This window comes from Tachysurus vachellii, chromosome 14 (assembly GCF_030014155.1).
Source record: "Tachysurus vachellii isolate PV-2020 chromosome 14, HZAU_Pvac_v1, whole genome shotgun sequence".
Classification (NCBI taxonomy): Eukaryota; Metazoa; Chordata; class Actinopteri; order Siluriformes; family Bagridae; genus Tachysurus; species Tachysurus vachellii.
Window position 1 is genome coordinate 2,195,104 of NC_083473.1, and position 23,690 is coordinate 2,218,793.

Genomic DNA, 23,690 nt, shown 5'->3' on the forward strand with positions numbered 1-23,690 from the left:
ACTCACAGGGAAGGAAAGAACAGCAGGTTGATCAGGACCACTGCAGTCAATGGTGCCTTAAACACCATTCATTTGTAGATGAAACTTCATCTCAGATCCAAACAACAGTGTACTGAATAACAATGACTCAAAGACACTTAACTTTAAAGTTAAATCTCATAAAAAAAAGATAATCTAACAATGCATTCTTATTTTAATAGAGATCTCATAACCCCACCAGCCTGACTCAGGGTTTTGGAGCAGGTAAGGTTGTGTGTTCGAGCCCCCTTTCTAACATCTTCAACACACACTCCAAAGTGCCCGATTCTGCAGTTTCATTAGTTTTAGGATGCGAGCCTGCAGTACACACTGTAGAGGTCACATCTACACCTTCACTTCCTACTGTTACCTGAGTGCTGACAGGAAAAACAGTCAACTGGCCAAAACATAGTCTTAATCACGGCGCGAACAATCGGTTGTAAATGAGAAAAAAACAACAACAATATTTCACTACTAATTACTTACATATATTTACATATAATTACTTGGATTTGTTTAGTCAGGCTGCTTGACTGACAAAAGTGAACTGACCGAGTGTCAGGGATCAGCGCGGACCTTTGGACACGTGCGAATGTTTTTATTATTGTCACGTGTCTGCCACGCCTTCGTCCGCTCCTCCCTGTCTCCTCACCTGTTTCCCATCCTGTGATTGACTGTGTGTGTATTTATGTGAGCCGCGTTGCCGATGGCAGGGCGGATTCATTAGTGTATTTAAGTTAGATTAAGTTACGTTAGTTCCCCGTGTCGTGTGGATGTCTGTTTGTTTCCCTTGTGTATTAAACCCCTATCATTTGAAGCTATCCTGCCGACGGGTCTGTCTCCTTTCCACCGGATCCGGGGGCCTGACACCGAGACACTTCCAGCAGATCAGTGTGACAAAGCCTTCACTGCCAAACCCAAGAGGGCTTCCAACAGCACCCGTGGAACATGGACATGCTGTTATTGAGTTCCAGGAGCCTGAAATGTTAACGGTGAGGCAGTAATTCACCACCACAAACATGCTAGAACTGAGACAGTGGTATCACATGCAGATGTAGCTGCACCTGGCACCAGCCTGACTCGTGGCATGTGAATCTTCTTTCTGGCCTTGTGTCATGCATGATCCTGTGTGGTTTAACTGGCCTGGATCTTCAAATCCGCAGGGTCAACACCCATCAGCTCCAGCACCTTCGTCAACATCACAGTCTCTGGGTTTTACATCCTTTCTGCCTGGTCATCACCCATGAGTAACAGCACCATGAGTATCAGGGTTCTTTATCATTTTGTCAGGTCCCCAGCCAACAGCTCCAGTCCTACAGTCACAGAACTGACAACGTGCATGGAGACTGTGAAAGGCAGAGCTTGTGGCAGGGAAGCCATCAAAAAAAGTGTCTGTCAAAAGAAGGCTACCACTACCAGTGTAAATGATGTGGTCAGTCAAAGAACAAACTTACTGTCCATACTCAAATTAAAGGTAAATAGTTCTGTCCAACATCGTCCAGCCCTCAAGGTGATGAAGAAACCTGTACTTCCAGTACTGTAGACAGGCCAGTTCAGTATGTGCTGAGTACTGAATACTGTTTATTTTATAAACTGTAAACCATTTGTTTTATAACTGTATATAAACTGTGCTCTATAATTGTGTTACTGAGTCTACAGTGCAAGTGTGCAAAAAGGTCTGGGAGAACTGTGATGATTTTTATCTTTTATCTGATACACTTCCTGTGCTGTGTTCACTGTTTACAGCAGATCATCAAATATTCATTATGTCCACATGGTATAAATCCTAGGCCTCAAGGTCATAGTGTATACTATGGGCTTTTGCATTACAGTGCTTTTCTGTGTGAAGTTCTGCCCATCCAGAAGCTTTCAAAATACAAAAGTTATCTTCAGAGATCCAGAGCCATATACAGAGCAGGCACACAGGGATTCTAGTGGGCTTTGTTTAACATGTGCTTGTTAGTGGTCATGTTGAAAGGTTTGGTGGCCATCAAAAGACTGAAATGTGTACAGTATGCACTTCTGTTGCTCACCAAAAAGGGTCCATGAAGGTGCTGAGATGGTCACTCTGGAATGTTCCCTCATGTCTTTCTTATGTTGGACACGAGTGGGTGACATTGTAAAGATGGTGAATTTAGTGACCTTGTGAATGTAATCTATTCACTGAAGCTCCAACCTGGGATGGTTTCTGTTTTCTTTGTGCATAGGGTCTTCACCTGGTAGATCTAGGGTTGAAAAGGTTTTCCAAACAGGCTTAGATCATAAAAGCCACTGGTGATAAAAATAACCGTCAGTAGAAACAAGTTCAAACAAGTGGACTGTAGGAAATACTGAGATTTATTTTGTGCTGTAGAATTTTGTATGACATTGTTATCAAGAACACTTTTCTTCAACATCTTCTAGTAGATGTGTTGCATTTGGTGTCTGTTTTATTGGCAGCTTTTTAGTTCTGGTTTTGCTGCCAGTGAGAATAAAGGAGAAGAATGCAGAAGGAGAATGATATAAAAAACAACAGTGACACAGAGAGCTTTTTACTGAAGGAGGTCAGAGTAAGTCAAGGATAATCTGAGCAAAATTTCAGGTTGTAAGTCTTAGATAACAAGACACAAGTGCAGAGTAATCACTAGGCCACCGAGAATGACGACTAAACTTATTCTCCAAACTGGTCTACAGGCGCCCTCTGGTGGATGATTGTGTCATGACAAGTCACTCGGATTGAAAATCGATTTTTGGGAACATTATCAGTTCAGCATCAATAACCTTGGTGTGGATTTTTATTTAATTAATAACTCAATAAATAGATGACAATTTTTTTAACGTTTGTATTTATATTAAAGTTACAAAAGTGAAGTAAAAATATGTCATTCTTTGACAACAGATCTCCCCGTGCCTCGGGGGTTTCCTCCGGGTACTCCGGTTTCCTCCCCCGGTCCAAAGACATGCATGGTAGGTTGATTGCCATCTCGGGAACATTGTCCGTAGTGTGTGATTGCGTGAGTGAATGAGAGAGTGTGTGTGTGTGTGTGCCCTGCGATGGGTTGGCACTCCGTCCAGGGTGTATTCTGCCTTGATGCCCGATGATGCCTGAGATAGGCACAGGCTCCCCGTGACCCGAGGTAGTTCGGATAAGCGGTAGAAAATGAATGAATGAATAAAATAGACCAGTATTTTGTTATAAATACAGACCAGATGAACGCTTCAGTGAAATGGGAGGCCTTTAAAGCCTATATGAGGGGAGTGTCATAAACGTGAAACAGGTTAGATCCAAATGCTGGTTTATTAGGCGATATCCAAAAACAGGCAAGGGTCAAAACACCAGGCAAACAACAACAACAAAGGAAATCCAAAAGCAGTAGTCAATAATCCAGGCGTAGGTCAGGGCAGGTAGCAAACATTCACAAATACGAAAAACAAGCAGGGTCAAAACAAGGCAATAGACGGAACAGAGTAATACACTCAGTATGCAGACAGTGCTAACAATACTTTGCGTCATGCGAGAATTCTGTGTGAGCTTAAATAGACCAGGTGATTACAAACAGGAAACAGGTGTGCTGAGTTGGTGGTGCAATGGATTGTGGGAATTAGAGTCCTGATGATAAAGTGCAGCAAATCCTCAGCAGGCCAGCAGAGGGAGCCCTCATGGCTCTCATAACAGGGAGATACTAAGCTATACAAGATATACCGTAAATCCAAAATATATTATAAACAAATGGAAAAGCTACAAAAGCAAATTAAATCTTTAATAGCTCTTTAATAGCAATGACCCTTTAATGCAAAAGGAAATTTTAGCCCAATATAACAAATTAACTAGCAGTAAAATAGTTACACATTTATTACGGTTAAAGCAATCTTACTATGATCAGGGTGAAAAACCTGGAAAACTACTCGCATGGAGAATTAAAAAGATACACAAACACCTTGGAAAGACAAGATAACTTTTTAGATAAACTTAATTTTCCTAAACTATCAGAAAAAAGAACAGATGTACTTTGGACAGAAATTTAAGCACTGAAGAATTGCAAGAGGCATTACAGTCCATTGTAAGAAATTACAGAAATTGCACCCAAATTCCACTCCAAGATACACATCTAAAAGAGCTCATTCCTAAAAAGGTTTAAGTATCATAAGGTAATACGTTTAGGGCTCTAAACGTATAAACTTGATTCAATTATAAATATGGGAACACGGCAGCAGGACATTAAGCATCACCATGAACAAAGGGTCTACGTGACCGCGATTACCATTTAAAGTGACCACTTGGTTGATAACAATTGTAACAATACCAAGACAAGGTGTACGTGACCATGATTAACATTTAAAGACAATCAGCTAGACAACAAGGTGTAGCCCATCCATTTGGGAGACAGTCAATTCTTACACTCAACACACATTCAAAGCGGAACTTCATTTAAATTACCAAAAGGGAAAACTGTATATAATGCTTGAGCAGGATTTGCTCTGGGTTCTTGTTGACTCCGATGAACCCAAAGTACGTCAGGTATTTTGTCACTGCTATGCTGGAATAAACTTCTTGTTCTTCATTAAGATCTTCACCATCATCGTCTTATTTTTACACTACGCATTTTTTATTTCTTACATTGGCGAGCCACCCAGCGAGGATTCCAAAAAAAAAAAAAAAAAAAAAAAAAAAAGTGGGGAAAGGTAAGAAAAGCGGAATTTTCTTCTTTTACGCTGTTTTTGATTCAGGGAACCCCCTCGTTTAAAAAAACCTAGAAAAGAAATGTTTTAGTGTAGAATAGAACATAGAGTAGAGTTTACTGATCATAAGCAGGAGGAGTTATTATTATTATTATTATTATTGTTAAGCCTATCCTGTACATTTCTGTTTAAGATTCTAAAGGAACTGAATTAACCCAACGCAGTGTGGTGACAGAGTTGTGTGTGAATCGTTGTTTCTAAAGTAACTGAAGCAAAGTGCTTAAGCTGATAGGTTTCTAAAGGAACTGAAACTTGTTGTGTGGTTGTTATAATTCTGTTAAGATTCTAAAGTAACTGAATCAGCCCGACGCAGTGTGGCAGTTGAATTATAGCTAAAAGTGTTTCTAAAGTAAGTGAAACAGTAATAGTGTAAAGAGCCCGACGCACTGCGGCTCTGTAGAGTTTAAAGCAATAACCCGAGGTAGTGTGTTGTTGTCTGACAGACTGGAACAGTGTTTTAAACTTACGTTTTAAGTCCATGTACTGTGGTTAAGTAAACGGGTAGGTTTTAACGCAAAGAAACCCGACGTACTGTGGTTTTGTCCGACGTACTGTGACAGTGTTAAATTAACGTTTTAAGTCCAAAAGTGCTGTGGCTAAGACTGTTTTAAAATATAACAAATAAAACCCGACGTACTGTGGTTTTGTCCGACGTACTGTGACAGTGTTAAACTAGACAACCTGTAGTCACAGAAATTGTGTATAGTTGTAAGACTAAGATTTAAGGAAAGCTGTGAGTTTGTAAAAATGGAACAGCTGATTGTTAAGTACATCGCTAAACACGGTTCTCAGGGAATGTTTGATGGAATAGAGAACATTGTTGATAAACCGTATGAGTGGGCTATTTCTAAGTTTGAAAATGACCCTAAAATGCCCAAGAACAAAAAAGGACAGATTGCCAATGCACTGCAGGCAGTTCTTGCATCGTATAAGGTCACTAGAAAGGCTTTAAATACATTAAAGGCTGAAAACGAGCAACTGCAATCTAGACTAGATGATGGGATAATCTCTAAAAGAGATTACCAGACTAGTGAGATAATCTGGAAGGAAGACAAGATTAGGATGCAGAGTGAGATTGCACGTCTTAAAACTAACAACAGCATGCTTAGTTCATCTGTGGAAAAATTGTTCAAAGATTTAGAAGAAGCAAAGTCTGCTTGTCAATTTTTGATAAAAAACGGCACAACTGAACCGATCAGCAGTAAGACATCTGTATGTGGCATGTGGAGTAATCAAGTTCCTGAAATGTTAGACAGTGATGAGAACTCAGAAAGAGATTCTCAGTCAGTCAGGAGTCAATACTCTGGCTGTACAGTTAAGTTCCCCATGGCTCCAGTTCACTTGACTACAACTATGCGTGCTAATGAAGGAGCGGAGGAACCAATGACGTCTACTATGGTCAGAGGGTTTAGTCCCAATGAGCTCGAAGCTGTGATTAAAAGTATTGGTAAATTTGACCCTGCCAAACAAGATCCACTAGATTTTCTTAAAGTCCTGGAGCAATATGCAGACATTTACAAATTCACAGATGGTGATGCGTGTGTGTTGTTGATTATGTGTTTGCCTGACACTTTGTCTGGAGCATTAAATCAGAAAGTCAAAACTAAGACCGCCAATAAGTTAGAGAGGAAACAGGCCCTGCTTGAAGTCCTAGGAGTGACGTCCATTAACTGGGATAAAATATCTGATGTACACATGAGGAAAGGAGAGCATCCAGTGGCATTTTCGGAGCGATTATTGGAGGCATTCAAAACTTTCAGTGGTAATCCTGACATCACTCAGGATGATGCCAGTTTTAAATCTGCTTTGCTGAGCAAATGTGATACACCCACCCGTTCTGCTGTGACAATGTTTGTAACCCACTTATCTGAATTTAAGGATATCATTGAAAAAATGACCCAGTTTTACAACAATAACACAAATGCAAAGAAATCTCATGCTGTATCAGTGGTAGGTGTTAGGAAGCCCTATCAGAATAATGGTCGCAGGGTTTCCTGGAAAAATGAGAGCTACTCTGTTGTTGATAAAGAGGAAAGACCACCTCCTTTCAACCCTGATAACCACACAGGGTGTTACTCATGTGGCCAAGAAGGACATACCTCAAGGGAATGTAAATTTTCCCTTCAGAGAACAAGCTCCAAAGTTGATCTGCATCAATTACAAGCCACAGTAAACCGGCTAAGCAAAGAGAATGAGGAACTGCGTTTTCGTATGGAAAAACAAAACTCTCAAACCAAATCTTCTTCAGCATAGGATTCCCAGGCCTCCATAACACATGTAGCACCCCTGTTGAGAGACAGACACGGTAGACCAATTGTAAACGTTGCTGTTGGAGGCCGAAGCAATGATTGGTTAGTGGATTCTGGTGCTTCATTAACAATTCTTCATTCAGATAATCCCCCACAGAATGGTAAAAACACACTGACACTAGAAGGTTTTGATGGAACGATCTCTCTAGCATCACAAACGGATAAAATGTCATTTCGAATAGGCAAAGATGAATTTAAACACAAAGCATGGCTAAGTAGAACTGGTGATGGTCACAGTATTTTAGGCTCTGACATTATGACTGAGCGTGGTTATGTTATTGATTATGGCAATAATTGTATCTGGCGTAACCCTCAGAGGGAAGACAAGGTTGTGGAAATTTCAGATGTGCATGCGGTACATGCAATCAGAAAGTCAGAAGATTTGTGAATGTGACACCTTGGAAAAACAACCATTATGTGGGGCACCCCAAACTAATTATGAGACTTGTGAAATCCATCTAACGCATGTCCACAATAATTTTACAAGAGTAATAGTTTCAAACAGGAAAACATGTGTCACCACAACTCTCAATCACTTTTCTGTCTTTGTTAATGATAACCAGACACTTTGTCAGATTAACGATACCTCATTTTGTATAACACCAGATACAGCTTGGTCAATAGGAAAGTATTACTTCCCATATGTGAATATTACCCAACAAACACTATCACTGAATCCAGAGGAACAACTAGGTTTTGTGGAAGATATCCCCGAATTTGATTTTGAGTTACCAAAGTTGGATAATATGCTAATGTCACTAATGCAGAGAAAAGACGACCATATTGTTAAAGCTCAACAAGGTCTTGTGGGAAAAGATAATGTTTTGACTAAACAAATGCATGGTGGTGATTTGGTTATTGCCTATTCTGATCTGATTTGGGATGTAACTTTCAAAACTGCTGTGTGTGTATGCATCTTTCTCATTCTTTGTCAATGCATGATGTTAGGTTGTATGTGTACCATATTGAAACGACAGATTGCAGATAATTCAATGATCAATGTGGGACGTTCCCGTTGGCTGTGATGGTTTCTGAATGTCTCTGCTCCAAACCCAAGTAATATTTTACATAGAACCAAATTTTAAGAAGAAAACCTGTGATAAGTTTGCCTTATGGAATGGAGCTAAAACCAGTGTGCGTGAGGTGAAGTTTCTATGACGGGTAAGATTCTCTGAGGGCCGAAGGGGAACAACCTAAGGCAGGGCTTCACCGACACTGGGCACCTGCCCAAAATGGGAGGTGTGATCTGTATTAAGGAAGTGATGTGATGCTTCAGGGCCAAAAGCATCAAAGGGGGGACTGTAAGAAATTACAGAAATTGCACCCAAATTCCACTCCAAGATACACATCTAAAAGAGCTCATTCCTAAAAAGGTTTAAGTATCATAAGGTAATACGTTTAGGGCTCTAAACGTATAAACTTGATTCAATTATAAATATGGGAACACGGCAGCAGGACATTAAGCATCACCATGAACAAAGGGTCTACGTGACCACGATTACCATTTAAAGTGACCACTTGGTTGATAACAATTGTAACAATACCAAGACAAGGTGTACGTGACCATGATTAACATTTAAAGACAATCAGCTAGACAACAAGGTGTAGCCCATCCATTTGGGAGACAGTCAATTCTTACACTCAACACACATTCAAAGCGGAACTTCATTTAAATTACCAAAAGGGAAAACTGTATATAATGCTTGAGCAGGATTTGCTCTGGGTTCTTGTTGACTCCGATGAACCCAAAGTACGTCAGGTATTTTGTCACTGCTATGCTGGAATAAACTTCTTGTTCTTCATTAAGATCTTCACCATCATCGTCTTATTTTTACACTACGCATTTTTTATTTCTTACACCATGAACACTGGAAAAGCCCCAGGGCCTGATGGCCTGCCGGTAGAAATCTATACAAAACTTATGCCACATTTGCTTAATATGTAATTTGAGAAAGGAGTCATTTGAGAAAGGAATCTTACCCCCTTCATTAGGATCAGCACTAATAACACATATTAAATCCAGGCAAACCTTCTAATAACAGGTCATCTTATAGGCCGATATCCTTAATGTCTTGTGACACAAAAATACTTTGCAAGGCCTAAGCTATGAGAACTGAAACGTGTACAAAACCTCATTTAAATGATCAAAATGGGTTTGTTCTTGGAAGACAGACCTTCCATAATACACATAGGGTTCTTAATATACTATATAAAAAGCAGAATGCTAAAGACCGTGCAATCCTGTCATTGGACGCTGAAAAGGCCTTTGACAGGATTGAATGTGAATTCCTGTTGAAACGCTTAAAACATTTGGACTGGGAGATGGATATCTTAAATGGATCAGGCTACTTTATAAGGATCCCCTGGCAGAAGTAATAACAAATAACCAAATCTCAAAGCCAATTAGTTTAAGTAGAGTCACACGCCAAGGCCCATCATAAGCCGTATTATTTTTATTTGCAGTTGAACCTCTTGCCATGGCAATTCGAAATAGTCCAGATATAAAAGGTATAACATTAGGTGAAAAGGGACATCGTCTTGTTTGCAGATGACATAGTAGTATTTCTTACAAAACTAGAAACTTCTATCCCGGCACTTTACAATACTCTAATAGAGTTTGAAGCAGGTTATAAAATTAATAATAAAAGCGCCCTATTATTTTTAAATGGAGATGAAAGGAGAAACTCTGTGTATCATACACAATTTGCAAATGTTCCAGAATAATTTACATATATAGGAATTAAGGTGACTCCCAGTTTGGACAAAATTGTTTCAACTAAGTATGACCCATTAAGTGACGTGACATACGGCTAAGTACGGTGACCCATACTCAGAATTTGTTCTCTGCGTTTAACCCATCCAAAGTGCACACACACAGCAGTGAACACACACACACCGTGAACACACACCCGGAGCAGTGGGCAGCCATTTATGCTGCGGCAAAGTGGGGGGAGCAGTTGGGGGGTTCGGTGCCTTGCTCAAGGGCACCTCAGTCGTGGCTGGCCTGAGACTCAAAGTCATAACCTTAGGGTTAGGAGTCTCGACCTAACCATTAGGTCACTTGAGAGTTGGAATGCACTAACGATTTTTATGATAGGACGCATTAATATTTTAAAAATGTCAATTCTACTTAAGTTTTTATACCTTTTCCAGTCAAACCCACTTCCACTAACTGCTACACTTTTACCCACACTCAAGAAAATATTTATTAGATTTATTTGGAATAATAAACGCCCTCGATTACGTTAGTCCCTACTATGTCTACCACATGACCGGGGAGGACTTAGAGTGCCAAATATAGTAAACTTTATTATTGCGCATCCCAACTCTGTACAGCTATGTATTATTTCAACAATACTGACCCCTCACCAACATGGGTAGATATGGAAAAAAGTGAAATGCCAGTCTCACTACAGACGTATCTTTATTCTTCCTCAATTAAAACACTTAAAAAAAATACCAAAAATCCCTTTCTTAAAAATACAATATCTGTTTGGTACGAAGCTCATGAATATTTAGGTGAAAGAATTACATTGACATGATTTTCACCAATCTGGGGTAATAAAGGTTTTCCAGAGAAGACCAGGAGACTTGGATATCCTTGTGCAGTGGTCTTTATTGTACAGTAGATACACCATGAAACGAGTCTGCAAGTCAGAGCGTACTGGCACGGGTGCTGCAGTCATCAAGTCTGACTTAAAGTTGTAATACATTGTAAACATACACATTTTAGGGGGCAGTCACATCAGATAGAGACAAAACACTCGGGTGACAATCAAAGCATGAAGGGATGTAACAGCCCCACACCAGATCCTGGAATTTCACCCACCCTTAATCCCATTCACATAACAGTCTTTCTCAGACCCCTTCATTATCATAGGAACCAGTTCACCTCTAATGCTTGGCATTCATTCTTGACTCAGACCTTGAATCAAATGGCCACCTTAAACAACGGGACAAATGGCACAAAGAGACAGATGATACCCTGAGTTACCTTGCCCCTGTCCTTTACTATTAATGAGATACAGGAACCACAAGTCTAATGTAAAGTTTGAATCTAACTAGCATTGTAACTGGATTTGGCTTCTACATGATCCACAAAAATATGCTAGAACTAAAAGAAAATAAAACAATGACTTAAAATTATTTTCCCACACCTGGCAGAAGCGATATGGGATTTAAAAACTGGACGTATAAAGGAATTTGCCAAGTAAAAGATTTATACGGAGAAGGTATATTATGTCATTTCAACAACTGGTGAGAAAATATGGTCTCCTTCAGAAACACTACTTTAAATATCTGCAGCTCAGGAGCTTTGTACACTCTCAAATGAAAACCTGCTCAGAACCTTATTGTCAATCAGGAAAACCACACTTTAATACTTTAATACACTTTAATACTATTGGCTCAAGCCCAGAGCATTAACACAAGGTGCAAACTACTGCAATACAAATGGCTTTTAAGGACATACAGTACATTATCCCTGTAAAATGAAATAGGTTCAATCCCAATATCTCTGACAACTGTACAAAGTGTAAAGATGAAACTGGTCACTTTTCCACTGTGTATGGGAAAGTAAAGAGCTTCATATATTTTGGAAGGAAATTCTTACTATGATTGGTCAGTTAATTGGAGATAATGTTCCTCTTGACCCAAATCTGTGTGTATTCCATCTATACCCAATAAATTTGGTCGTAAATGCAAGAAAACGTAAACTAATAGACTTTAGTTTGCTACAGGCCAAACGTGTCATTGCATTAAAGTGGAAAGATTCTCAAAGACCCTCTTCTAACCAATGGATCAAGGAAATGTCCTTAAACCTTGCTTTGGAAAAACTGACATTTGTTATCAAAGGGAAGTTAAATTAATTTTATAAAATCTGGACTAACTTTCTACACTTCTGTGATCAAGTGGACTTGACAACAGAATAATTTGGGAGAAAAACAAGGTTAAAGAACTCTGAATTGCTGCAGTTATTACTGTATTATCAAAATATTATCTAATTTAAGTGTATTTTTATGTAAGCTTTTTTTATATTTTTTATTGTACTTATTTATTTATTTTATGTTCCAATTGTAATTGTTCATTTTGATATTTAATTCCTTGTAGGATGTTTGTAAATCAGAAGATCCTGACATGGTGATGAAGCTCCAGAGATGAACATCAGCTCAGTGGTGCAGGGATGAAGTTTAAGATGATCTGAAATCCATGATGAGATCAGAGCAGACCATCTGAGAGAGGAAAGGAGAGGAGAAGGTGGTGAAAAAACAACTTCATACCATGTAAAAAATGCCAAAATTCATCTCTAAAGAAAAGAGATAAATAATTGGTGCCACCTTGTGTTGGTCATTAACTCTGTGGTTGTGTGGCGACTGTTGTGTACGTCACACTGTCGGACGTTGTGTCGTACTGAACACTGTGATGATGTCTGTTTCCATCCTGTAGAGAGATTCAGATTCAGATGATGAAGAAACACTGAAGAGTTTTTTTCTGTTTATTGTCTAAACTTTGACATTAACTGCACTGTTCTGTTTACTGAATTCTGTTCACTTACATTTATTAGAATATTTCACACTTTTCTTGTCACATTTCTAATTTAATCCCCTTAAACACTTGGCTTATTATTGTGGCTTCATATTAGATTAATAACTGATAATAAATCCTATAAATAAATAATATTAGTGTAAGAGTCAGAACACTTCAGACTGAGTGTGTGATGGTGACTGAAAAAAACAGGACAATGTTTTTACTTTAATGTAAAAGTCCAGTTTTTTCTCTTTGTTCCTAACACATAGAACTACACCAGGTTACGTATGTAACCCGGTTCCCTGAGAAGGGAACGAGACGCTGCGTCAGTGCTGACGCTATGGGAATGCTTCTTTGAGGAAGTTGTGTCTGAAGCTCTGTGTGCACACACGCCATTTTAATGGCTCGGAAAGGACACGTGACGGAGTAATTACTCGCCAGTAAGTCCATATAAGGGCATCTACGTCACACTGCTCCAGCTTCTATTTGTCGGAAGGAAGCGCGAACGGACGCCCGGGGCGTGGCCAGCAACGCAGCGTCTCGTTCCCTTCTCAGGGAACCGGGTTACATACGTAACCTGGTGTAGTTCCCTTTCGAGGGAACTCGACGCTGCGTCAGTGCTGACGCTATGGGAACGCCAATACCCACGCCGCCACGCACCGGTCGATGACTGTGCCAGAGGCCGTGAAAGAGCACGAGCAAACTGCCAACAGCACATCACAGGCCCCGCAGTACCTGGGACCCTGGAGTGGGGTCCAAGTCCAGGTCATAGAATCTGACAAAGGTGTGCGGAGAGGACCATCCTGCCGCAGCACAAATATCTTCAATGGGGACACCCCTGGCCAAAGCACTGGATGAGGCGATACCCCTAGTGGAGTGAGCCCTGATGCCGAGAGGTGAGGCCTGACCGCGCACCTCATAGGCCTGAGTAATGGCCTCCACCACCCAGTGGGCCAGGCGCTGTTTGGAAACCGGATTACCCCTATTCCGGCCCCCAAAACAGACGAAAAGGGTGGAGGAGTTACGCCACGAGCTAGAGCGGTGGACGTAAGTCCTCAGGGCCCTTACCGGGCAAAGCAAATGCAGCCTCCCTTGTTCCGCCGACTCATGGGGCGGGGGACAGTAGGCCTGCAGGATGATTGGACAACCCGCCATCCTTGGCACCTTAGGGACATAACCCGGCCTGGGGTGCAGGATAGCCTTGGACATGCCGGGGGAAAATTCCAGGCAGGTGGGGGCAATCGACAAAGCCTGCAAATCACCGACTCTCCTGAGAGAGGCCAAGGCTAGAAGCAGAGCCGACTTCAGGGTCAGAAACTTCTCGGAGGCTGACTCCATGGGCTCAAAGGGGGCTTCCACCAACCCCTCCAGGACCACAGAGAGGTCCCAGGAAGGAAGGCGTGGTCTAGAGGAAGGCCTCAGCCGCCTGACACCACGCAAAAAGCGAGAGACCAAAGGGTGCCTACCCAAGGAGGCTCCAAGGACAGGTTCGTGGTTCGCAGCGACCGCGGCCACGTACACCTTTAGAGTAGACGGGGACAGGCCCCGAGAAAAGCAAGACTGCAGGAACTCCAGCACTGTACCAACCGGGCAGTGAACTGGATCCTGAGAGTGCTCGTCACACCAGAGGCGAAAAAGCCTCCACTTCAGAGCATACAGCCTCCTAGTGGAGGGAGCCCTAGCATTCAGCAGAGTCTCTGTCACCTCAGTCGAGAGGCCTGCGTCTAGGAGCTGGTCCCCCTCAGGGGCCAGACCCAAAGCTTCCACATCTCGGGGCGGGGGTGAAGAATTGCCCCCTGCGCCTGAGAGAGGAGATCCCTCCTGACGGGAACCTCCCATGGAGTGCCGTTCAGGAGGGAGACTAGGTCCGTGAACCATACTCGAGAGGGCCAACGAGGGGCAACTAGGAGAAGGTTGACCTGGTCGTGGCGCACTCTGGCTAGGACTTGCGGGAGCAGAGCTACCGGGGGAAAGGCGTACAGACGGAGCCTCGGCCACGTCCATACCAGGGCATCCAGGCCCAACGGGGCCGGATGAGAGAGGGAGAACCACAGCGGACAGTGGGTCGACTCCTCGGAGGCGAACAAATCCACTTCCGCCCGGCCGAAAATCCGCCAGATTCGCTCCACCACATGGGGGTGAAGCCGCCACTCCCCGGGCCTCAGCACCTGCCTCGACAGGAAGTCTGCCTCCCGATTCACACGCCCTGGGATAAAAACCGCTCTCAGCGAAAGAAACCTGGTCTCTGCCCAGAGCAGAATCTGCCGCGCCAACCTGAACAGGGGGCGTGAACGCAGACCGCCCTGATGATTGATATAGGACACCACCGCGGTGCTGTCTGTCCGCACCAGGACATGGCAGCCCTTGAGGTGTGGGAGAAAGTGTTTCAACGCTAGAAACACAGCCCTCATCTCCAGGCAATTTATGTGCCACAAGAGACAGGGGCCCTCCCATAGGCCCTGGGCCGGGCGGCCATCTAAAGCCGCGCCCCAGCCCGAGAGCGAGGCGTCCGTCGAAAGAGTCCTGCGACGGTGACACGCCCCTAGAATGGGACCCAAGGCCAAGAACCGGGGTCTTTTCCACAGAAGAAGGGTACGAAGCCCACGGCGCGTAACCCGTATAACCCTGAGGGGATGTCTGCGAGGATGAAAGCCCGCACCCCTGAGCCAGAACTGGAACGGCCTCATGTGAAGCAGACCCAAAGGGATAACGTTGGCTGCTGCTGACATGAGGCCGAGCACCCTCTGTGCCTCGGCGACAGAGAGGCCGCGGCCCAGCCGAATAGCTTTCACTGCTGCCAAGATGGAGGCCACCCGAGCGGGAGACAGATGTGCCCGCATCGTGGTGGAATCCCAAACTACCCCCAGAAAGGTGGTTCTCTGAGAAGGAGCAAGCACACACTTTCCTGGGTTCAGCCTGAGGCCTAAGGACCTCATGTGGGCAAGCACAGCATCTCGATGACTGGCTGCCATAGCCTCGGACTGGGCCAGAATGAGCCAGTCGTCGAGGTAATTCAGTACACGGATGCCCTGGAGACGCAACGGTGCCAGGGCAGCATCCATGCACTTCGTAAACGTACGGGGTGAAAGGGCCAGGCCAAAAGGAAGGACACGATACTGGTATGCTTCGCCCCCGAAAGCGAACCTGAGGAACTTCCTGTGTTCTGGCAGAATGCTTATGTGAAAATAAGCATCTTTGAGGTCGATCGTCACAAACCAGTCCTCGGATCTGATCTGGGACACGATCACCTTGAGCGTGAGCATCTTGAACTTGTAGGTCCTCAGAGTACAGTTCAGAGCCCGCAGGTCCAAAATCGGACGCAGCCCCCCGTCCTTCTTGGGAACAACAAAATATCGGCTGTAAAAGCCGGAGTCCTGCTCTGGGAGGGGAACATGCTCTATGGCCCCTTTCTCCAGAAGCGAGCAGAGTTCCCCTTGGAGGAACACCGCCTGGTGCCCGCCCACGATCGTGGGCAACATGCCCTGGAAGCCCGGGGGGCGGGAGGAAAACTGGATCCTGTACCCTCTTTCTACAGTGTCCAGGACCCACTGCGACACCCCTGGCAGAAGTTTCCACGCTGCCAGGCTGCCTGACAGAGGCAACAGCCTCGCGCAGACCTCCCGGGTGCCCTGAAACAGCGCACTGGCAGGCGCTAACCCGGGAAGATCCGTACACAAACGGGGAGCCGAGACAGGCCCCACTGCCCCCCGAAACGACAAAGACGGCGGGGCAGGCAGTAGGGGGGGCGTTCCTGAATAGGATGCCCCCAGGAGCCCCCGCCCTCGGGCATCAGGACTCCTTTGGGGCTCGCCTGGCTGAAATAACGGACCTAAGGTCCCCTCTCCCCTGACGGGTCTGGGCCCGGGCACGCTGACCGGCCTCCCTAGTCCTAGACGGGGGGGCACGGGCCGCTACACTAACCTTTTTCACTGCCCTAAGCGAACTAGAAGGGGGCAGGGAGTGGCTAGATGAAGGCCCAGGCTGCTCGCCGCGGCGAGGGAGAAACTCCCTGAATGCCGCCGATTGGCGTTTCACCTCCTGGTGTCTGTCGACGACAGTATTCACTGCGTCGCCAAACAAACCCAGGGGCGACACCGGGGCGTCCAGGAGAAAGGACTTATCCTTGTCCTTTATGCCGGTTAAATTAAGCCACAGGTGCCTCTCCGTGGCAACTAGCGCAGCCATTGAACGGCCTATGGAGCGGGCCGTCTGCTTCGTGGCACGGAGTGCAAGGTCAGTGGCCCGGCGGAGCTCAGATATCGCCTGAGGTCCCAATTCCTCCCTCCCATCAAGCTCTGCCAGCAGGTCAGCCTGGTAGGCCTGCAAAACGGCCATGGTGTGCAGAGCCGCACCTGCTTGGCCTGCTGCTGTATAAGCCTTACCTACAAGGGCTGAGGTGGTCCTACAGGGCTTGGAGGGAAGGGCAGGTCTCCTCCATGCGGGCGATGCAGGCGAGAGATAGCCCGCGAGCGTCTCTTCAACCCTAGGCATCGCCCCATAGCCATGGCTTTCCAGCCCTATGATGGCTGAATAATCAGACATGGCCGGAGAAAAAACACGCGCCGCAAATGGATTCTTCCAGGACCACGACACCTCAGCATGGAGGTCAGGAAAAAAAGGCAGTCGCCTGCGTGCAGGTGGCCTGCGGCCTGAAGTCAGAAAGCGGTCGTCTAACTTAGAGCGGGCGACACTAACTTCCTCTTCAGGCCAATCCAAATTCAGCCTACCCACGGCGCGTGACACCACTTCGAGGAGCTCCTCGAACGTGACTGACTGCTCTCTCTCATTCGGCTTTACCGAGGGGGAAAGCACGTCCCCGCCCACATCGAGCTCCTCAGAGCCCGACGCGGAAAGCAGCATGCCCTCTTCCGGGTCGGGAGAAATCGCAGTGCGAGCTCCCGAAACCGAAACTGAGCGAACGGAGTCAGGGGAGAGGGCAAGAGAAAGGGAAACACCCGTCTCTTGCTCCGCCTCCGCTAACTCGACCTGCGAACCCCATGATCGGAGCCGCCGCGCCGCCTCGGCGGACGCAGGACCCGAACCACGAGGCGCAGCTGATTGCTTGGAAAACACAGCCAGGCGGGATCGGAGAGTGCGCAGAGGGAAATCCTCACAATGCACGCAGCCGGCTCCCTCGAGAGCCGACCGCGCATGCTCCTCTCCCAAACACACAACACAAAGAGAATGCGAGTCGTCCCCCGTGATAAAGCGGGGGCACGGATGCACGCATTGCTTAAAGTGCTTGGACTGTAACATAATTATGTCCTCGCCTAGCTTTCCCTATTTTTTTTTCTTTCCCTGCACTTGACAGACAGTGACAAACGACACACATACACAGAGCGCTTCCTGAAGACAAAGAAAGCTGGAGCAGTGTGACGTAGATGCCCTTATATGGACTTACTGGCGAGTAATTACTCCGTCACGTGTCCTTTCCGAGCCATTAAAATGGCGTGTGTGCACACAGAGCTTCAGACACAACTTCCTCAAAGAAGCATTCCCATAGCGTCAGCACTGACGCAGCGTCGAGTTCCCTCGAAAGGGAACCTGGAACATAGTGAATAAATAATACTGATGTAAGTCATGACCTCAACACGAGTGTATTATGTGACTGAAACAGGTTTGTTTGTGTTTGAATCTCGTCTCAGTCATTTATAGAAATCCCACGGAGCCCCTTCCCTCCATCTCAGTCTGAACTTTCACCTGCACATCAAGATCATTCTCTGTGCTCAAAAAAACTGCTCCATGAAAAGGAAATAAAAATAACACAGAAAATAAAGTACCACAGAATGTCCAGAAGTATAAAGTTTAAATAAAAAACTTTGAGGCTTCTTCTGACCAAAGTTTCTGATCTTGTCTAATGTACCTTTAAAATGACAGTGACACAAAGTAGGCAGGGAGGGTTGCCATGTTTCTGTAAACTCCCCACCTGAACTACAACCAAAACCCAATAATATTTTTATACCAGAAAAAAAGTGGTTAAAATTTTATTTATTTATTTTTATTTATATGTTTTCGTACCTGTTCAGTGGAGTCGGTGGCACGTCTGAGACCTGATGATAGGTGATGATTTTCCGTTTTCAGAAACATAAAATAAATATTTCAAAATTATATTAGACAATAAATTTAGACACATGTTAAACACAATTACCACAAAAATTCTCTCTGATTCTTTCAGACATTAAACCTACAATTTTAACCAGTTTTACCTTTCACACTGCTGTAGTACACAGACACACAGATGATGATGATGACGATGATGATGAAGATTACGATCACAACATATAAAATAATCCTGTTTCTCCCTTCAGTCTGGTGTGAGTCTGAATCCTCTGATAAAGATCGTCTCTCATTAACACTGTCCTCTAAAACACACATTAAACCACACAGAGATATCAGTACAGCGCTGAGGAAAACGTGTCCTTAAAGAAAATCTATCAAACATCAGACTACATTTACTGATATTGTTCAGTGTTTTTCAGCCATACATGCAGATGATGTCATCACTGATCCTTAAATAATAATCAGTGTTGTGCTGCTATAATAATGTGAAGTGTTTTATTAAAGTTTATCCAGGAACAATAAGAGATGTTTAGAACTGGAGCTCACACCAGATTAAGAAAAGCCCTGTACTTTAGACACACCCCCTTGTCATGTCATTAAAATCTAACCAGGTTCCTTTTTCCATCCTAATGTACTGCTTTTTCCATGAAACCCTGTTCAGAGTGAAAGGATCACAAACACTGGATCACTTTCATTTATTCTACATTTATAATGTTTTAATCAACTGGAAATGGAAAGTGAAGATATTTTATCAATGTCAGATCAGAGTTATTGGTTAAGAACCATTTCAGTACTTTATCACATCACAAGGCTCTTAGATGAGGATTGAGTGTTGATTATTGAGAGGAAGTGACTGAGTGTGTGCTGAAACAGTAGTGAAATACAGGACAGGAGGTGTGTGTTCTCCTCACTCAGTCTAACACAGCCATGAAAAGCTTTAGAATGATCTGTGGGAACATTAAACTGTGTAGTTCTCTCTCAACCAGGACTGAAAAACACTGAAAAAAAGATCTTCAGAGACACAGAAAAACCTTTTAGGAAATGATCTGATGTTAGGAACTTTATATTTTTATTTCTTTTATAGAAACTTTATAGAAACTGATTGTTTTTTGTTGTCCTGTGAGCTTCATATCTGATCACTTGTTCTTGTCCACATGAAAGTAAAAGTTATTTAATTGTTGCTGCAGGATCTCAGTCCTGATGAACATCTCTAATCTCACCCAGATGACCTCTGAACCTTTCTGACAAACTTTCTACAAATAAAATATTGTCTGTGTCTTATTTATGTCTGTATTTGTGTATTTTTCTAACACATCATCTGTTAACTCTAAATAAAGTATTGATTCCTGTCTATAATAGATGTTGTTATTGTTCCTTATTTCCAGCTCTGTTATCTGAGACACTGTGACTTCTATAATTAGTCAATATTTTACACTGAACACTTTACTCACCATAGACTGAGAGTGTAACACTGATCGTTTGTTTCACTACCGCACTGTCCGTATGTACCATTGTAAAGATTTTGTCATCAGTAAATCTGACGTTCTTCAACACCAGGGAACAGTTTCCTTTACGCAGCTCGTCCTCAGGAACATCCACACGTCCTTCATATCCTGAACCTGAATATGTACCATTACTGCTTCTCTCAAACACAATGTCACTGTTGAACTGCCACTTAATAACTGATGTTAGTTTGAAGTCTTCAGTCAGTTTACACGGCAGGATGACTGTGGAACCCACTGGAGCTGATAGAGTAACCAGAGATTCTGCACTGTCTGTGGGAGAAACATTACAATCTACAGGATTTGTAACATTTGACAAAACATTGTTGTGATATTTGATTCAATAGAAGGACACTTCTGTCTTGTTGGTGTTGTAGAACCTGGTCACTCACCCACACAGGCACAGACCCATAAGATGGAAATATAAAGGAGGGACATGATGTCTGGAAGACTCTTGTGGAGTGTTGGCAGATTTTCTGAAACAAACAAACAGAGACACGTTATAAATAAAAGTGACAGAACAGCTGACTGATGTCACACACACTTCTATAGCAGTTAGCATGTGTTTAACTCTTCAGTGAATCCAAATATTTACAAATGTCTCTTAATTTCACTGGTTTCATTTTCCAGGCAGATTAAAAAAATCCTTGTAAATATACTGTGTTGACCTGTATAGTGTGACCTCAGTGGGTAAGACATGGCCTACTGATCAGAAGGTCATGGGTTTAAATCCCAACAATGTCAAGCTGTCTTTGCTTTATGTTTGATCATGACACTTAACCCTCAACTGCTCATTTGTATGATGAGATAAATGTTAGATGTTCTGGATAAGAGCGTCTGCTAAACACTGTACAGGGATCAGGATACGAGTTTTAGTGTTTTTACTGAGTATCAGATTAATAAGAGACTCGTTACATCATAAACAACCTGAACTAACTGCTGAGAACTAAATCTAATCAGCCTTCACTAAACAATGCTAGGAGCTAAAAATCCTGCTCTATCACTACATTACACCATTTATACTGATTTACTTTATACACAGAAATCTACCTTTCAGTTCACGTATGAACACGTGACTGAGTATAACACGTGTACACAATCATTCATGTAGAAAGAAGGAAATCATCAGCTTTTATACAAACACGTGAATTTGTACAGAGTTAGTTGTGAAGTTTGTGATATTTATTCACTATTAGGTGGATGTTTATCACCTTAACATTAATCCTCCCTCTGAATAAGTAATCGTGTCTCTGAAATAAAGGATCTGCTCTTAGAGAAAAGGTCCATCAGTGTGAATAAAGGATCAGTGATTGTGTTTATCACACAGAGCAGAGTCTAGAACATTAAACTACTGACAGAACAGACCACAGATTTAGATAAACGTAACCCACAATATGAGTTAGTGATGTCACTGGAAACAGAATTTAAATGGGGATCTTTTATTCCAGACCACATCTTAAGTAGTGCAGCGTTGTTTATGCAAATCTTGGGATATTGAAGTAGAAAAGTTAAAGCTTATGTAAAGTTGTTGAAAATCAATAAATTCTGTTTATCACATCAGAAAGGTTCTGTCTCTTTCCCCCAGTCACAGCAGTAAGAAATAAATCACAAAACTATCTAACACAGACAACGGTATCAGCTAGACAACGTTCACCTGAAAACACACAGAGGGAACATGAAGCACTTTTTACCCCTGTTCATTAAACAAGATGATTACATGTCAATAACACTGGTATAACAGAGTTATACACTAAACTGTCTCAGTATTACACTGATATTGATCATATTACACTAAACTGTCTCAGTATTACACTGATATTGATCATATTACACTAAACTGTCTCAGTATTACACTGATATTGATCATATCACACTAAACTGTCTCAGTATTACACTGATATTGATCATATTTAATCACTTACGTTTCTTTACAAAACAATGCCAAGTTTTTTCCAACAGAAATCTTCAGAAATCAGCAAAATACACAGTAAACAAAATAAAAATAGTGAGAGAGCAGAATTCCAAACTCAGCTTTACCTCAGAGACAGAAGAACATTTCCAGTGTGAATTTAATGTCCTGCTGCCATCTGTTTAGTGTCATATTACATCATCATCCTGACTGCAGGAAGCTTTTACTTTCTCTTTATTTTAGTCTGATCACTTAAAGATTCTGTGAAGTTTCTTGTCTGTAGAATCTCCAACATTAAACAGTGAACACAGACAGAAGGTCTTCAGGTCTGGTCCAGTTGTCTGGTGTGAACATTCGGAGGATTATAAAGTTAAAAAACGATTAAATCTGTTCTTATGTCGGTGTCCGTCCTGGTTTGTAAAACTGCGGTTAATTCAGCTGTAAACACACTTTATTCACTAAAGCATGTTATTTAATCCAGATGTTCTTTACAGAAACACGGTTAAAGTATCAGCGCCTCACCCTGCAGTGGATGGACCGGAAATCTCGTCCTAACAAGTCCTAATGTAGCATGTCTGGAACGAACACCGTCACCCTCAAGAATCACACAGTGATGAGATCTGGAACTAGTAATCTGTTAATATGGAGAAATCATCAGATCGAACAGGGTAGAGGCTCCTCCAACTCTGATATACACAGAGTTTTTACAGGGAGGACCTCAGAGCGCATGCGTCCACCAGACACGTGCAGTGAAACTGAGGCCAAAAACATATCGTATGACGAGAAACCCCCGATGTTCCCCGCTGACGACACTTTCTCCCTAAATAAGTACTCAAAGAAAAGTTCCTCTACATTTTTAGATATTTAAACAAAAATGATAAAAACTAATTTTTGTGAAGTTCATCACTTCATCTTGAATGTACAAAGTGTAACATTAATATAAAAAAAATTAATTAGAGAAGAGAAAAAAAACTTTAATACAGAAATAAATAAATAAGAGAAAAGAAAAACTCAGAACAAAAATCCAGTAAAGATATTATTTATACCAGTTCCATCCTCTTCCCTGAACTTCACAAATTTTGACTACAGAGATAATACACACTGGACTCAGACCAACTGTTATTTGGAATTTTGTGCAACAGAATGTTTCCCACTCACAGGGAAGGTAAGAACAGCAGGTTGATCAGGACCACTGCAGTCAATGGTGCCTTAAACACCATTCATTTGTAGATGAAACTTCATCTCAGATCCAAACAACAGTGTACTGAATAACAATGACTCAAAGGCACTTAACTTTAAAGTTAAATCTCATAAAAAAAAAGATAATCTAACAATGCATTCTTATTTTAATAGAGATCTCATAACCCCACCAGCCTGACTCAGGGTTTTGGAGCAGGTAAGGTTGTGTGTTCGAGCCCCCTTTCTAACATCTTCAACACTCCAAAGTGCCCGATTCTGCAGATTCATTAGTTTTAGGATGCGAGCCTGCAGTACACACTGTAGAGGTCACATCTACACCTTCACTTCCTACTGTTACCTGAGTGCTGACAGGAAAAACAGTCAACTGGCCAAAACATAGTCTTAATCACTTGGCGCAAACAATCGGTTGTGAATAAGAAAAAAAACAACAACAACAATATTTCACTA

At 42.9% G+C, this 23,690-nt stretch overlaps 1 protein-coding gene across 1 annotated transcript; it reads right to left on the reverse strand.

The window, feature by feature from the left end:
- Positions 1 to 10,665: 10,665 nt before the first annotated feature.
- On the reverse strand, positions 10,666 to 22,751 carry LOC132857346 (uncharacterized). The gene is made up of 7 exons (XM_060887318.1): positions 22,172 to 22,751; positions 20,527 to 20,610; positions 20,084 to 20,407; positions 18,779 to 18,934; positions 18,591 to 18,622; positions 12,383 to 12,485; positions 10,666 to 12,277 (listed from the first exon to the last, which is right to left on the reverse strand). The coding sequence occupies exons 2-6, from the start codon at positions 20,570 to 20,572 to the stop codon at positions 12,396 to 12,398; spliced, it is 648 nt and encodes a 215-aa protein (XP_060743301.1). The 5' UTR covers positions 20,573 to 20,610; positions 22,172 to 22,751; the 3' UTR covers positions 10,666 to 12,277; positions 12,383 to 12,395.
- Positions 22,752 to 23,690: the final 939 nt, after the last annotated feature.